The following is a 17,386-nucleotide window of genomic DNA, read 5'->3' on the forward strand; positions in this document are numbered from 1 at the left end:
TTATCTTCGTTTGTAAACTTACAAAACTCAATCTTGATGTGTTTGAGTTATGCAAACTTTTGGTAAATGAACATTAACTTGAAGTTAAAATATATTTTCTGATTAGTAATGCTGAATTTATAACAAAATAAAATGAGCAGAGAAAGTGAAAATTACCAACAGGTCCTCTGTCAGAAATATTAACTTCCAAATCAGAGCTTCAGTACAACGTTCATCAAAGGTTACTGATATAGACCGTAGCATTTTGATTACATTTCTCTGTAGGATGACCCATAATCTTTTCCATTCTTCGGAAGTCCACCCAAACCTAAAAAAAGTAAAGAACGGTTATTAGTAACCGTTCATAATATTAAAAAAAAATATAAGAAAAATAAACCAAGATTCGTACTTATGAATCTTGGTTCCTCTTTTCCCAAAGGTCAAAAACCCACCTGAAGTCTAAAAAAAGAAAGAACGGTTATTAGTAACCGTTCATTAATATTAAAAAAAAAAAATTAAAAAAATTAAACCAAGATTCGTATTTACTTACGAATCTTGGTTTTTCTGTTCTTCAGAATATAGAAGTCCACCTGATCTTACAAAAAAGAAAGAACGGTTATTAGTAACCATTCATAATAAAAAAACAAAAAAAATTAATAAAGATTCGTACTTACGAATCTTTATCTTTGGGTTTTCGTTCTTCAGAAACCCATCTGATCCTACAAAAAAGAAAAAATGGTTATTAGTAACCATTCGTAATAAAAAAAACAAAAAAAAATTGATAAAGATTCATACTTACAAATCTTTATCTTTGAGTTTTTGTTCTTCAGAAGCCTACCCGAACCTAAAAAATAAAGAAAAGAATGGTTATTAGTAACCGTTCATAATAAAAAAAACAAAAAAAAAATTAATAAAGATTTATACTTACGAATCTTTATCTTTGGGTTTTCATTCTTCGGAAGCCTATCCGAACCTAAAAAATAAAGAAAAGAACGATTATTAGTAACCGTTCGTAATAAAAAAAACAAAAAAAATTGATAAAGATTCATACTTACGAATCTTTATCTTTAGGTTTTCGTTTTTCAGAAGCCTATTCAAACCTAAAAATAAAGAAAAGAACGGTTATTAGTAACCATTAATAATATTAAAAAAAAAGACAAAACTAAGATTCATACTTACTTACAAATCTTAGTTTTTTCCCCTTCCTTCTTCCCTTTCCCCGTTTTTACCTTAAAGTCCAGTTTTGTGAACAAGCTGGCGTCCTCCTACACGTTTTATAAAAAAATAACGAAAAGAAACGTTAGTTCGTTTCTTAATTAAAATTAAAAAGATAAATTAAAAAAAAATTAAAAAAAAAAGATATGTAAGTTTCAAAACAAAACTTACATTACTTTCAAGAAAAAGAAGCGGAAGAGGGTGTGAGAAAAGGGAGAACAAAAGGGAAAGGGAAGGACGAAAGGGAAAGAGAGAACAAATGAAAGGAGGGAAAATGGAAGGGGAAAGGGGAGTTTAAAAAAAAATGATCCTTTTTTAAACTTTAAATATACGTAATGCGTGACGTTTAATTAGTGCAATTATTCGACCAATATCTAATCGTAGATCATGATCAAATTTTTGATTTTAGTCAAATATAGGCCGAAATTTACTAAGGCCGAATATTCCTTTTCAACTAGTGCTATTTTTTTAATAAAATACTTTAAATAGGTCTTATTTATAATCAACGTGAAAATTGCTATATTGATTATTTAGATTTTGAAAATGAGATGCAAGATTATCAAACATTTGCTATGCAATGTTAACATGAATTAGAATCAATGTCAACAGAAATTAATTCACTATCTAATCCAACACCTATTGAACAAAAATATGGATTAGCAACCCAAGTTTATCAAATTATTTGGCATTCAATAACACATAACTTTTCATTTTCTATATTTTATTATAGTATTAATAATATAATAGCACATAGTTTAAATACAATAATTTTTAATCTTGCAGCAAAATTAGAATGTATAGGTATACATACATGTGGTTCAATTTGTGATGGAGTAGGAGAAAATAGAACAAATATTAAAAGTTTTGATTGGTATGCATCAAAATGGTCTTTTGGTGATATTGTAGAAGTCAAATTTAATAAAAATAAAAAATCTTTTCATGCAGCAAAAATTATAGGTAGTAATTTTGAAAGAACAAAATTTACTGTATGTCAGCTTGATTGTAATAATTCTGAACAAATTGAAATTGATTGAAATTTTATTCACCCACCAATGCATTTAAAATTAGAATGGAATGTAAATGATTTGTGTGAATTTAAAAGTCCAAGAGATAACCAATGACATTTAGAAAAAATTTTTGATTATAATTCAATTGATTCAACATTATCTGTAGAACTTACTGAAACTGCAAAAGGATGGAAGATTTTTAGTTATCATATTAGTAAATTTCTTAGACCTGTTTATGATGATCAATTTACAGCAAATTATAAAACAATAAATCCTATTACTGGAGAAGATTGGTTTTTTATTAGTGATCCAACTCATTTTTTAAAAAACTTAGAAATAATTTATCAAGAAGTCATACAGGTGAAAAGAATGCCAGAGAAATAATATTTAATAAAAATGAAATTAGTTGGCGATATATCAAAGGTGTATATGATCATACATGTTAGCATACAACAGCAAAAGCTATAAAACTTACAAAACGTCATATTTGGCTTACTTCATAGAGTAAAATGAAAGTTGATCTTTCTGAATATACACTTTTTAAAGAAGTTGAAGATGCATTATCAAATATTGAAGAACTTAAAAATATATCAGAAGGAACAAGAGTAAGTAATTATTAAGTTATAATTAATTTTAACTTTATTTTTTAAATAATAATTTTTTTTTTTTTCCGTTTATCTTTCATAGAAGTTTGGTCATCTTTATTTAAGGTGTAATTACAATAATCACAACACATTTACATAAATAAATAAGACCATACCCGCATGCAGGTAGACCTTAGAGTTGAAATTACCCCGATATGAACTGTATTACCATTATAAATACATTAAAAACAAAAAAGTAATGTAAAAATCAAACCCCCCTATGATCCCCATGCAGGGTTCCCTAAAGGATACCACGACGCTTTGTTAAAATGTGTAGCCTTACTGTACACACTAATTCACCATGGTGCAGTCCTACAAAGAGTTGACACGTTCTGAAATGAAAACCATAGGTCACATTACATAATCTTAGTCTTTATCATATCCAGATGGATACACCTAAGGTCCAACTGTTACGCTTTAATGTAATCTAATGAATCTAATTTTGACAATTCCACTGCTGATCAACTTTAATTAGTAAAAATTAAAAACTAAAATCCACCAATCCCATCAGCCCTCCTAAATAGACTGATCTACATAAATCCAAAAAAGTTAAGTAACACCAAACCTTTTTAAATAATAATTAATTATAATTTATTTTCAAAAGGATTACATTAAATATTCACAAAAATATTGTCAAATAATGCATAGCAAAATTAATTTCCAATCTTTAGAAGATCCATGTATTAATACTTTAAAACAAATACGTAATAATTAGTTTATATATGGTAATAAACAAAAACAGATACTAAGGAATGGATTTCACCACAATACCAATTTGATCTATTATTATCTATGGTTTTCTTGGAATGCTTGCATTTATTCTGAATAAATATCCAGGTTCAATCATTTAACCAAGACGTATTTCACAAAATATGCTTGAAGGGCTTTTTGGTACAATCCGTGAACTTGGTGGAAATTCCTTCACACAAACACTTAAATCTTATGGATACGTCTTAAACAAATATCAAATTATAACATTAGCTTCAACTGAAATAAAAAGTATTAATTATGGAGAGGCTGATAGTACCAGAACTGGTATTACTACTTTAGTAAGAAGGTATTTATTATAGATTAATTTTTTTTTTTTTTTTAATACTTTATTATAGATGCGATCATGTCCTATTATAATCACGCTTACTTACATATATAAACTTACAAAATATAAGATAAACAAATACATATAAGAATTAAGCATTATGAAATAAGACTATTTTTTATAAAGAACAAGTCGACCTGTCACCTAAACGATCACATCATTGTTAAAAACCATGATGCGACCTCAAATTCAAAGGTGACTGTCATGATCTACCTAAAAATTTGCCCAATGACTGCCACGATGGAATGCCAAATCATTCCATTTATTCCAATTACTTTCTAACATATTACAGCCAACATTTTTAACACCCACTTCAGTGCGTTTACTATGTAACTTAGCTTTTTTATCTTTACCGCTAATACCGCACCGCTTTTCTTCCTTTATCTACACGTTATAAATAACGTGCATGTATGATTCTTTCTTTATTAAAAAAGCTGTATGTACATACTATCGGATACAGAATGATGAAATAAACGAAAGCAAATTTTTCTAAATAATTCGCTAAAACTACTGGGGAAGTCTATATATTTTTCTTTCAAATAAAATTTACTATATGTAAATATAATTAAATATGGAATGTTGTGAAACTAAAAATAAATTCAATAGACAAAACTGACTATATATTTTTCTTTCTAACCGAATAGTCTTATGTAAATATTATCAGATAAGGAATGATATAAAATCCTAAAATAATTAATTTATTATAGATTAATATTTATGCATGAAAATATTTATTATCTTTTATTTAAAAATATTTATTATTTACAATTAGGGATTATCAAAAAGATAAAAAAAGATCAACAAATAAAGATTATTATCAAAAACATTTTACTTGCTTAACATAATTGTCATCTCTTTTTCATGACGTATTTGAAAACCTTCTTGCAGATGACTTAATTATGGGAAAAATTAAGATTCTATTGGAATCACATAATGAAAATGTTAAACAGGAAAACAATAGAATTTTTCACCATCAAAATGAATGACAAATTCTTATAGAAACCATTCTTTATCAGAATTCTATTGATAAATTGCTACAAAAATGGCAAGATATTATTAAAAAAATTTGTAAGGCGATTCCAAAAAAGACAGAAATTCAATGGTTAGCTAATTGGAGTTCTCACCTTGAAAGTTGTCTTAACAACTATCAATGCTCAGGAAATTGGTATCATGACTTTCTTGATGCGACACTGATGCGACTAATTCAAATGGTTCTTCAACTCAAAGACTCATTGCATATTTGCTTTTACAAAAAGTAATTAAACTTACATTTAGTAAAACAACATTATTAAATAATTCCCAAAAACATCTTTTGGCAAATGACCATTTAATGCCTGAAAAATTATTGTTTAAAATCAAAAGAAGCTTTAAAATTCTCTTATATCATTGGATAGATTATATATAAGTTGACCAAAAATGACAATATAACAAGATCACATTCTGAATTTGAAACCATTTGTACTCATCTTAAGATTCTAAATTCAGAACAAGTTGTTTATGAGCAGGATGTCCGATCTCAAATAACAAATGTAATTCCAGGGCGTGAATTTCTAGAATTTATATATAAAATGAAATCATTAATATTATTATTATTTGAAAAGCATAAGGAATTCGGTCCCAATATTCTTCAATATGATATACACAATAGTTTATTATGTAACTAACCATTATTAGAATGTTTTAACGAACTTTTTACTATTTCCAGTCAGCTAATCTCTATGTATGAACCTATTAACACTGAAAAGCAAGAATTGAAAGATGATGTTAAAAAGTTTCTTTATGAGCGGATTATTTCCATTTATATGAAAAGTAGACAAAAATCCTGGTGAAGATTTAATGATCTTGTTCCTGAGAAAGGCATCACAAGTCTTCAAGAGAATCTTAAAACTATGCGTAATGATACTTAAAATTCAAAACTCAAAAATATAACGTCTATAAAGAAATCTAACATTCCAAAAGACCCCATACTTGGATTGACACAACTTCAAATTTAGGCTCAGTTGGATATTGATGAAGAATTATTCTCAAAAATATTTCTAGTGAATGAATTACAATGGCTACTTTGGGCATTTGGAGATAATATAAATAATAAAAGGAAAAAGAATTTAATACCTTTGATTTTGAAACACCTGAAAAAAGGTACTTTTTTCTCCAAAGAAGCTATATCAAAAGGACAAATATTTGCTGTCAGTTATTATTTTTCTAAAAATTCACAATAAAATTAACAAATAGTGTCCTGTAAATACGTTAAATAATATAATAAAGTAAATTAAACTTATTTTAAAAAAGAAAACAACATTTATAAAAGTTACAGTGCCCCAATATAAGTAAAAATACTTCACCTATATATAGCTAGCATGAACAAACTTAACTTGTGGGATTAGCTGCTTTTCTATGTACGTGTGTCAAAAAAATCAGAAAAAAGTAAAATTTTTACACATTTTAATATATACGTTTAATTTGTGTAACAACTTTTTGAGGCATTAATTCTAGCGGTAATGATCAGGCTGTCACACGTCAAATGACCAAAAACAGGCAAAAAAATGGCTAAAATTGCATAAACTATTTGCAAATTTATATAAACTATTTACAAATAGTATAGGTTAATTCGCAAATAACCAAAAACAGCCAAGAATAGTAGCCAAGAATAGCCAAGAATAGCTACTGCTTTTTGCACCATTTTTTTTGCCGATTTTTAGCATTTCGACCTGTATGTCATGTGTAAGGTTGCTTGTCTAAACCTCTTCAAAATCCTACGATTAGTTTCGTCAAAATTTTACTATAGATTTATTATAGTTTCGGCAGAGTTTCGGCAGTTTCGGCATTTATAATAAGTTTCGGCAGTTTCGCCTTTCTCCAAAGTTTCGCTCATTTTTTAATATAACTTTAATATAGTTTCGGCAGAATTTCGCTTTTCGGCAAAACGCCATCTAGCCTAAACCCCTAGGTTTCGGCAAGCAACCTTATGTATGTGTAACTTATGAGTTGGCCCCCGTTTATTTATCTAACCTCTAGATAGAAATGATTTTTAATCACGTGATTCATCACGAAATTTTGCATTTAAACAAAGCGAACTTAACAAATATAAATCCAGTTAACCTGAAATTTTACGGACTCCATGTTTTTTAACATGGCCAACAAATTTTCTTAATTAATCACAACATATTAAGACTAAAAAATTTAACAGTTATTTATAGTTGAAAATTTATTATAAAAATACAAAATTTTCAAATAAAAATTACACTATATAATTCATTTTAAATTTAATTAGCTTAAAAATTTTAGGATAAATGTAATTCATTATGACGCACAATTCTACTTAATCTATAAAAGGTGATTTATTTATTATGAAAAAAGGTTTACTTAATGGTAAACTTTTCTAACTAATTGCTAATTTTTTACGTAGTTACTGACTTTTTTTCGGGCACTATACGTTTTCTCTAATTATATAATTTAATAAAAAAGTATGTATGTATGAAAAGTACACCGTATACCATACATTGATCAGGTAAGACGAAAAGTAGTAGAGTAGGACTGGTGTGTTGAGTAGAGTATTGTGATGTTTAGCGGTGTGTAACATAAAGGGTGTGAACTATACTCAAGTGATGAATAGACACCCGGCCAAAACGCTGGGCTGAGCTTGGGCCGAGGTGTTTATTTATCACTTGAGTATAATGTCACATCCACGTTATACTCTACTCAACACCTCCACCATACTCTACTACTATTCGTATCACTCACATTGATCACCATACATATATACATAGGAATCCATACAGTACATGTTTCCATCACACCCGTATATAGGTGTCTATACATAACATCTTTTCTATATAATCTCACTGTATACCCCAGTCAGAATAATTTTCTTATACCATATAGCGATATAGTCATACGAAGTGCCTTCACAGCCAATTTTTATGTATTGTAGGCTGGCTTGGTCCCTCTGGGACCCTTCTGGCAATGTTATTTCATAAATAAAGTATTATTTTATCAGATGTATAAGAGAAATGTGTCACGTGAAATGATTCAATGCCTGTGTGATATAAAAGCCTATATTAACGCCCAGTAATTTCTTTTCTCGAACAGAAATAAATTTTTATCTCACTCTAAAACGTAGGTAACACTATTTTTTATCTGAGCCAAACTACCTATAAAAAGCGCTATGTCTACCTCAACAGCTGAACACGGTTGAGAACTAGGATACAGAAGCCCTTATCGATTTTTTGAAAGAGCAAAACCTCAAGCTCAATGACGATGACTTGGAAATACTCTGCAACGAAAAGATTACTGGCCAAGACTTTCTTGACATGACCAAAGAAAATTTCATAGTTATAGTTTAAAAGGTGGCCCTGCCATGAGACTTGCAAAAGAGGTCCAGACCTTCAAAGAAAAGCTGAAGCGTGCGTTCTCCTCATACCTTAGCTTAAGTGAAGTGTTGGCGGAATATAGGTATGACTCTGATGGAATAGATTCCATACCGCCCACTTACGAAATTCAGGATGAAAATAAGATCTTTAAGCGTTGCATGGAAGAGGTTTTGGGCAGGTTGCGTACATATGGAACTTTACAATCTGACAGCTTAGAGGCAATGCGTAATGAGTACGTTGTGACCCTTCTACATGCTGGCATCCATATCGTCATAGATATAACAAACAAAAACCTTAGCATGAAACCTCAGTATGGAATAATTGGTGAAGAAAGTCGGGGTCAGGTCAATTATGCAATAAAGGTAATTTAATTTGTTACTTCCGCTTTACTCTAGTTCCAGTCATAATTGGGATAACTTAACACTAACACATCTATGCAAATCGTGGTTAGGAAGCTGAAGACCTTATCTGTATTACAGAAGATAAACAGCACAAGGTCCCCTAGGCTTTGCACAAAATATCAAACAGCTTCAGAGTGCATGTGAGACGAACAAGAGGAAGAGAAAGCAGGTGAAGAGGATTTTGATTACCTCTATGGTATCATCACAACAGGTCAGGACTGGCACTTCCTTCTATATAGTCCTGGAAAAATATCCAAGGCAAATGATACTGCATACTTGATCGAATTTTCTAGAAAGACCTTGGAACCAAACTCATAGTCATACCAATCATTATGTAATAGCGTGAAAGAGGTTTTGGGCATAATTGTGGGTTTGTTAATGAATAGGGCGTGTGTGGAGGATGAGCTGGAAAGAAAGAGGGTTAGAATAGAGGGGTATCGTTCAAAAAAATAATCATGTATAATAATAGCATAGTCTTCATGTATCGCAGGCAAAGTCCTGAACATTTGTATTTATTTTTCGCATGTATTAATAAAGAGAAAACTTAACCTAGATCAGGGGGTTTAGGCTTCTTATTCTGGACCTGGGGGGTCCAGACCTCTTATCTTAGACCTTGTGGCACAGCTGATCATTATCAGCCTCATTTGTTTATTTACCACCATTTTTTTTTTTCACACGAAATAAACGTTACGCTTACTCTCTCTCTTATCTGCTCTTTCATTTAGTTTTTTTCTTTATATTATTTTTTTCTACACAAATTATTTTTCTTTTTTTTTTATAATAAATATTTTTGTATTACCATTATTTTCATAATAGTGTTTATTAGAACAATAAAAAATCTTTTTTATCAAAAATTTTAAATCTAATAAATACAAAGTGTTCTTTCTCTAATAATTACACTTTAACACTTACAATAGGTAAGTTTATTCTGGTTTCTTTGAGTTTTAGATTAAATTATTACGGTATGTATTGTTTGAAACTTTTTTCAACTAAAGTTTGTGATTTTACTAACATGTATGTGCTTTTTGTAGATTTTCATGGTATAATTTTAGCATTCTGATTAAATTAATTGTACAGGTAAAACGCTAACCAATCAGGTACCTACCCGATTGGTAACTTTTTTTTTGATCGGTCACCTGATTTATTCAATAATTAGAAATTGGTGTACACTTCAATCGGGTATCAATCAGGTTAATACCCGATTGATAACTATCGTTCAGTTTAAATTTACCGATTGATTTCTATTGTTTCAATTAGACTATTGATAAACTATTTTTCTTTAACTAAAATTAAACTATTTTATACTATTGAAATTTACACTACCATTTTTTTTGAACATTTATTTTTAAAACTTAAAAAAAAGTTTAAACTATTTCATACTATCTTTAACATTTTCTTCAAACATTTACTTTTGAAACTTTTAAAAAAATTTTTTTTTTTAGGAAATTGGTTCTGATTTGGATGCCGGAATCCCACAAAAGTTTCAAACATTTTACTTTCGAAACTTTATTAAACTGAAAAAACATTTATTTGAAGATATTAATAAACGATTTTTAACATTTTTTTAACATTTTATTGTAGGAAATCGGTTATAACGAATCCCATAGATGAGTTTCGAAAAATAATTTTTCGAAACTCACTTTTTTTTAATATTCAATTATAGGGAATCGGTTATAATGAATCCCATAGGTGAGTTTTGAAAAATTCTTTTTCGAAACTCATTTTTTTTTATTATTCAATTATAGGGAATCGGTTATAACGAATCCCATAGATGAATTTCGAAAAATTCTTTTTCGAAACTATTAAAAAACGTTTTTAACATTTTTTTTCTAATACACTATTATAGGAAATCGGTTACAACGAATCCCATAGGTGAGTTTTGAAAAAATTTTTCAAAACTCTTTTTTTTTAATATACAATTATAGGGAATCAGTTATAACGAATCCCATAGGTAAGTTTCGAAAATTATTTTTCAAAACTATTAAAAAAATGTTAACTAACGTTTTTTTATTATTTTATTATAGGGAATCGGTTATAACGAATCCCATAGATAAGTTTCGAAAAATATTTTTCGAAACTTTTAAAAAAACGTTAACTAACGTTTTTTTTTAATTCTATTATAGAAAATCGGTATAACGAATCCCATAGGTAAGTTTTGAAAAATTATTTTTCAAAACTATTAAAAAAACGTTAACTAACGTTTTTTTAGGGAATCGGTTATAACGAATCTTATAGATAAGTTTCGAAAAATATTTTTCGAAACTTATCTATAAGATTCGTTATAACCGATTCCCATAGGTAAGTTTCGAAAAATTATTTTTCAAAACTTTTAAAAAAATGTTAACTAACGTTTTTTTTAATTCTATTATAGGGAATTGGTATAACGAATCCCATAGGTAAGTTTCAAAAAATATTTTTTCGAAACTATTAAAAAAACGTTAACATTTTTTTTTTAATTCTTTTATAGGGAATCGGTATAACGAATCCCATAGAATCCAATAAGTAATAAGTTTCAGAATTTTTTTCGAAACTATTAAAAAAAATGGTAATAAACGTTTTTTTATTATTCTATTATAGGGAATCGGCTCTGATAGATGTATATACTGGAATCCCATAAGTAAGTTTTAACTTTTGAAACTTTTTTTAAAAAACTTTCTTTAATGTTTTTTTATTTTTTTTGTAGGGAATTTGCTCCAACCTGGATACCGGATTTCAGATAAAATTTCAGTATTAGTAGTATTTCTGATTTTGTATTTTTAATAATTAATAAATTTAAATTATTAAATGTAATTATTGTAAAATATCAAATAAATTTAAATAAAAATGTATGCAATCGGCAGATTTCTTATTGTTATAAATTTATCAAAAAGTTATTAATCGGTATACTGATATGTCAAATAGTAAATATCCAGTAAATATCCTATTGGTAACTATTAATACCTGATTATACTCTATTGAATATCCCGATTGGTACCCGAGTATCCTCCTTTTGCGCCATCTTTTGGCAGCAATCGGGTTTACCGATTGATGAAAATTTTTAAAAAAATAGGGACCAATCAGGTGGAATTCGGTCACATGATTGGTTCCCAATTTGACATCGTTCAACTAGTGTTGACTTTGGTTGGTATGTTGAAAATAAAATTGTTTGAATACTCGTATTTACAAAATTTCAATGGAAATTTGTGAAATATTTTCACTTTAATAAGTAATAATGGTATTTTTTTTAATACAAGGTTATTTTGTAAGGAAAGAATAAATAATAATATAATAGATAATTCTTTACCCAGTTGTCAAATATTTGATAAACACTTCTAATATTTGGTTTAGTTTAATTTTTTGTCATAAAATATTCCAAGAAAAATGCTCATACTTCGTATTTCGTTGTGAAATATTGCTTTAATAAAAAAATTAATTTAAAAATCTCGAAAAATTTCTATAAATGTTACGCACGTATTAGCGTATAAGTATTATAAAAAAATTTATGAAAATTTCTAAGATAAAAATGTTACACGCGTATTTATAATGTATATATTATAAAAAAAAATTTATGCTGATAAAAATGTTACGCACGTATTAATGTATATATTATAAAAAAATTTATGAAAATTTTTCTAAGATGAATGTTATGGTTGTTACGCATGTATACAGTAACATCGTGAAAAATTTTCTAAGATAAATGTTATGTAAAAATAAGTCTTGTCCAATAGATTTCGGTGGCTGATTAAACCAATCATATTTAAGGAGGGTCTAGGATAAGAAGCCTGAACCCCAGGGTTCTAGAATAAGAAACCTGAACTGGGGTCTAGGATAAGGAGTTAAGGACGCTCATTAATAAAATGGAAAATTTCCGTCATGAGTAACGATCGGCAAAATTTCACGTGATTTTCGATCGTGAAGATTCTTCACGGTTGCACTGCTTTAATTTGCAATTTGTCTACAAATTGGAGAAAATTATTATTGGATTTTGGGGAAAGAGAAATATATTTAGGAAAAGTTTTGACTTCGACAAGAGTCTGTTTTAAAGGTTTTTCATATTCCAAGCATATTCTTTGATAGGGTTCCGCAAAATCAAATCAAATCAAATATATGGTCAATTTGTATTTGATTTGATTTCTCGAATCAGATATTTGATTTTATTTGATTAGTTTAATTTAAATTTGAATTTGATCAAATTTGATACGTTTAAATTTGAATTTGATTTGATGTTACGTAACTTTTTAGTATATATCTGTGAATTTTGGAATCACGACATGATGATTTTAATATTATTTTACGATATATCGACATGTTTTTTACATTTTTTATTAGACATGATTTAGTAAAATTTATTAATCATTATATACAATCTTCATACACTAATAAGAGACAAGCCATATTATGCTATAAGTATGAAAAATTTGTCAATAACTTTAAAATTATCTTGTAAAATATTTAAAATTTAATAACAAAATAAACACAGCTTTATAACAATATTATACACCTAAATATCTGACAAAAAGTATTAAACCATTATTTAGTAACTACTACTATATCTGCGAAATTGTCAGGTTACTCTAACTTCCAAGTTAGATGGGTTTTAAATATAGACGATGGGGTTTAAAGTGGAGTTCGAGTCGAAAATTTTTTTTGATCATCTGATCAATATTACATTGGATTATCATGTCACTGGTAAAAAAATGATTTATCCTACACATATCTTACACATATCGGGTACTCAAAATGTAGAAAATCATACACAAATAATACACATATCATACACATATCGGGTACTAATATATATATCATACATATATCAGGTACCTGATAGGTATACTATATATATAAGTACCCGATATGTGTATGATATGTGTATTATTTGTGTATGATTTTCTACATTTTGAGTACCTGATATATGTAAGATATATGTAGGATATGTGTAGGATAGACCATTTTTTTACCAGTGTGTAGTACGGTTTTTGTGAAACTTAATTACGACAATCTAATTCCAAAAATCCGTGGATATGCTTTCCTTTTTTAAAAATTAAAAAAGGTTTTCTTCTATATGACTATTAGCGTCAAATAAAATTCACCAAATTAATACCGATTTCTCGAATAAAGCAGTTGTTATTAAACATAATGGGAAATTTCTTGAATTTAATCAGATAAAGCTTTTTGCTAAATGAGCCTGAACAAATGGAAAGGTAATTCAATTCGTTCCTTTTTTTCATTTTTTTTTACTTCAGGGACATCATTAACGCTTCCTTTTTCTTTTACTTTAGCGAACCCAGATGAACAGACAAAGCCGAACAATTGGGATCTTGAACGAAATGTAGTGACTGGTGAGTCATTTCGTTCTTTTTTTTTCTTTTAACTTATTTTTTTTAAAATTTCTTTTTTTCTTTTTTTCAGGAACAGAACTTGGGTGAACGGACGAAGCCGAATGAACTGGGATCTTGAATGAAATTCTGGTAAGTTATTTTGTTCTTTTTTCATTCATTTTTTGATTTTTATACTTTCAGAAAACGTAATTAACATTTCCCTTCTCTTTTTAGCAACTCTGAACGAACAGACGAGTAGACGACTTGGATCTTAAATGAACGAAACGTGGTAGGTTATTTCGTTCTTTTTTTTTATCTTTATACTTTCTGGAAATGTAATTAACGTTTCCCTACTCTTTTTAGAGAACAGATGAGTGAGACGGCCTGGATCTTAAACGAACGAAACGTGGTAGGTTATTTCGTTCTTTTTTTTTTATCTTTATCCTTTCTGGAAATGTAATTAATGTTTCCCTCCTCTTTTTAGCAATCCTGGACGAACAGACAACCTGGATCTTGAAGGAAATATTGCATTTCGTTTATTTCTTAATTATGTTACTCTTTTTTTATTGTATAATTTATTTTGATTTTTGTTTAAATTGATGTATTATGGCATGTATTACATTTTTGTTTTTAGTATAACCTGAAAAATTAAATTAAATAAAATTGTTAAACACGTTTTTAATATCGCAAAATGTGAATTTTTATTTATTTATGTAAAATACTTAGAATTACTTAGATTTTACTGATTTGTAATATTAGGAATAGTTAACCAACTTTTAAGACACATAATTGCGTGAATTATGTCACTTCTGAGTCTATTTCGTTCTGGAGTTATTAGATTACCACTTTCACTAAATAATCGTTCTACTGGCGCACTAGTTGCTGGTATAGACAGATAATTTCGTGCCATTTTCGCTAATGTAGGATAATTACTTTCATAACCTTTCCACCATTCTAGTACATTAATTGTTCCTGGTTCTGGAGTACTATTGAAGTAACTATTAAGCTCATCATGCCCGTTATTATTATGAAACCGTTTAGGAACTGGAAATAAAGAATCTTCGCTGTCCTCATCCTCATCCAAATTATTATTTAAAGTTCCTGAAACTGGATAATAAATGGAACGATATTCATCAAATTTACGTGTAAACCTGGATTTAAATAAAACAATAAATTAATTAAAAATTTTTCATGTAGTTTTTTTTGAAAATTTAACTTACATTTCTTTGGTATTTTTATAATACAAATTATCATCTCTATTTTCCCCATCTTCCCAGTCCTTAAAATATTTAATTTTCCAGCGAGGATCAAGGATTGTAGCAATATAATGTGTTTCTTCAGATGCTTTATTGTAATACTCATAAAGTTTATTCCATGCTGCATTTGCTGCTAAAGCTATATTATTTGAAGTTTTGTTCTTATTCATTTTTTTTTCAGCATGACCCATAAGAAGATTATACATTAGATATACTGCACTAATTGTGGGATATGTTGACGCACACATTTCAGTTGAAAGTTTAGCAAAACACTGTAAAAATGCTGCAATATTTTCCAGAGATGTCCAATCCGATTGACTTAATTTAATATTGTTTAAGTCTGAAAATTCGTTAGCTAGTATAATTTTATCAAAAACCTAATTGTAAAAAAGGTGTTGTAAAATTTATATCTATTTTACTTTGTAATAAATTAAATATTATAATACCAGATACATACTACTTTTAAATCTAGAGCTCGCTTAACCATATCATATGTTGAATTCCAACATGTTGAAACATCAAGAATAGGCAATAGATCATCAACTCCATTAAGTTTAGAAATTTCTGAAAACTTTTTGCGATGTTGTGATGATGAACAGGATTTGACAATAAGATTCCAAATTTTATCAATTTCTGGTTTTAGTTCCTTTAATGCAGCTTGAACTGCAAGATTTACAACATATGCAAAACATCGACATTGCTGATTATTTCCAGAAAAATCAATATCGTTATCTTTTGCCCATAATTCAAGATAGCTAAATATGGTATCATTATTTGAAGCATTATCGGTAGTAATGCTATTAATCTACAAAAAATTAATTATTTTAGTTACAATAAAATAGATAAGTAATTTAATAGTTATTAACTATACCTTTTTCGAAATACCATATAAATTTAATACTGTAATTAACTCTTCTGCAATATTTTTTCCAGTATGAGAACCTTCTAATTCAATAAAATCAAGAGTTATTTGTTGAAGTTTCCAAGAATTATCAATAAAATGTACAGTTATTCCCATATATAATTTGACAACAGTTGAAGTCCAAATATCTAATGATAATGATAATTTTCCCAAAGTTTCCTTTAAAATTTTTTGAATAGTTATTCATATATCTATATGATATTGTATAATATCACGTCTAATTGTATCTGCAGATATAAGATGAAATCCACCAGTAACTTTTTTAAGAATCCATTTAAGCCATCCTTCAACAATTGTAAATGGAAGATCTTCAAGAATAATCCAATTTATTAACCATTTTCGTAGATTTTCTTCTGTACTAGCCTATATTAAAAAAAAATTTATATTTTAATTATTTTTACCAAATATAATATATTATCAGTTATCCACTATAAAATTAATTATCCCTGTAAAAATTTCACTATTATTATTTGCCGATAAACCATATTGTTCTAATGTACGTTGAGTAGTTGATAAACCAAGAAAAGACACATGTATTTTTTTAATATGTGTCCAAAGATTTGTTGTTGCACCTTTAACAACAACATATTTAGCATTACAATAATTGCATTTTGCAGTAATTTTATTATCTTGCCCTCTTTCTTTAGTGAAATATTTCCAAATATTAGATTTAGATTTATCAGAAGTTTCTGTATCTGTACACTATAAATTATAATAAAAAAATTTATATTTTAATTTATATAGTTTACTTTAAAATAATATAAATATAAATTTAAAAAATTACCATTTCTAACGACATATTTAAAATTAATAATGCAAGATGCTTTTACAAGTATATTTAAAGTATATAAAGTAAAAATCTTTTTCGATACAAATAATTAAAAAAAATGATGATCTTTATTTATTTACATTTATTGATGATATGTCATATGTAACTAAATTCAAATCAACCAAATCAAATCAAATATTTGAAATATTTGATAAGTCAAATCAAATCAAATAAACCTCTTATTTGAATTTGATTAAATCAAATAAACATAAATTTGAATTTGAATTTGATTTGTCAAATTCAAATCAAATATCAAATATCAAATCAAATTGCAGATCCCTATTCTTTGATATTCTTTCTGCTCAGAATAGAGATGCCAATGGTCGGTTCAGTTCGGTTTCGGTTTTAAAACCGCAGTTTTCAGCTGAAA

The 17,386-nt window shown here is 27.9% G+C and overlaps 2 protein-coding genes across 2 annotated transcripts; both read left to right on the plus strand.

Annotated features, from left to right (window-relative positions):
* Window positions 1-1,793: 1,793 nt before the first annotated feature.
* On the plus strand, window positions 1,794-2,821 carry OCT59_022127 (uncharacterized protein; the record flags this gene model as incomplete). Its single annotated transcript, XM_066144619.1, has 3 exons — window positions 1,794-2,151; window positions 2,368-2,561; window positions 2,705-2,821. The coding sequence occupies 3 exons, from the start codon at window positions 1,794-1,796 to the stop codon at window positions 2,819-2,821; spliced, it is 669 nt and encodes a 222-aa protein (XP_066006063.1).
* Window positions 2,822-3,717: 896 nt separating this feature from the next.
* On the plus strand, window positions 3,718-4,089 carry OCT59_022128 (uncharacterized protein; the record flags this gene model as incomplete). The annotated part of the gene is made up of 2 exons (XM_066144620.1): window positions 3,718-3,902; window positions 4,068-4,089. The coding sequence occupies 2 exons, from the start codon at window positions 3,718-3,720 to the stop codon at window positions 4,087-4,089; spliced, it is 207 nt and encodes a 68-aa protein (XP_066006064.1).
* Between the last annotated feature and the right edge of the window lie 13,297 nt (window positions 4,090-17,386).

The sequence above is a fragment of the Rhizophagus irregularis genome, chromosome 31 (genome assembly GCF_026210795.1).
Source record: "Rhizophagus irregularis chromosome 31, complete sequence".
NCBI lineage: Eukaryota > Fungi > Glomeromycota > Glomeromycetes > Glomerales > Glomeraceae > Rhizophagus > Rhizophagus irregularis.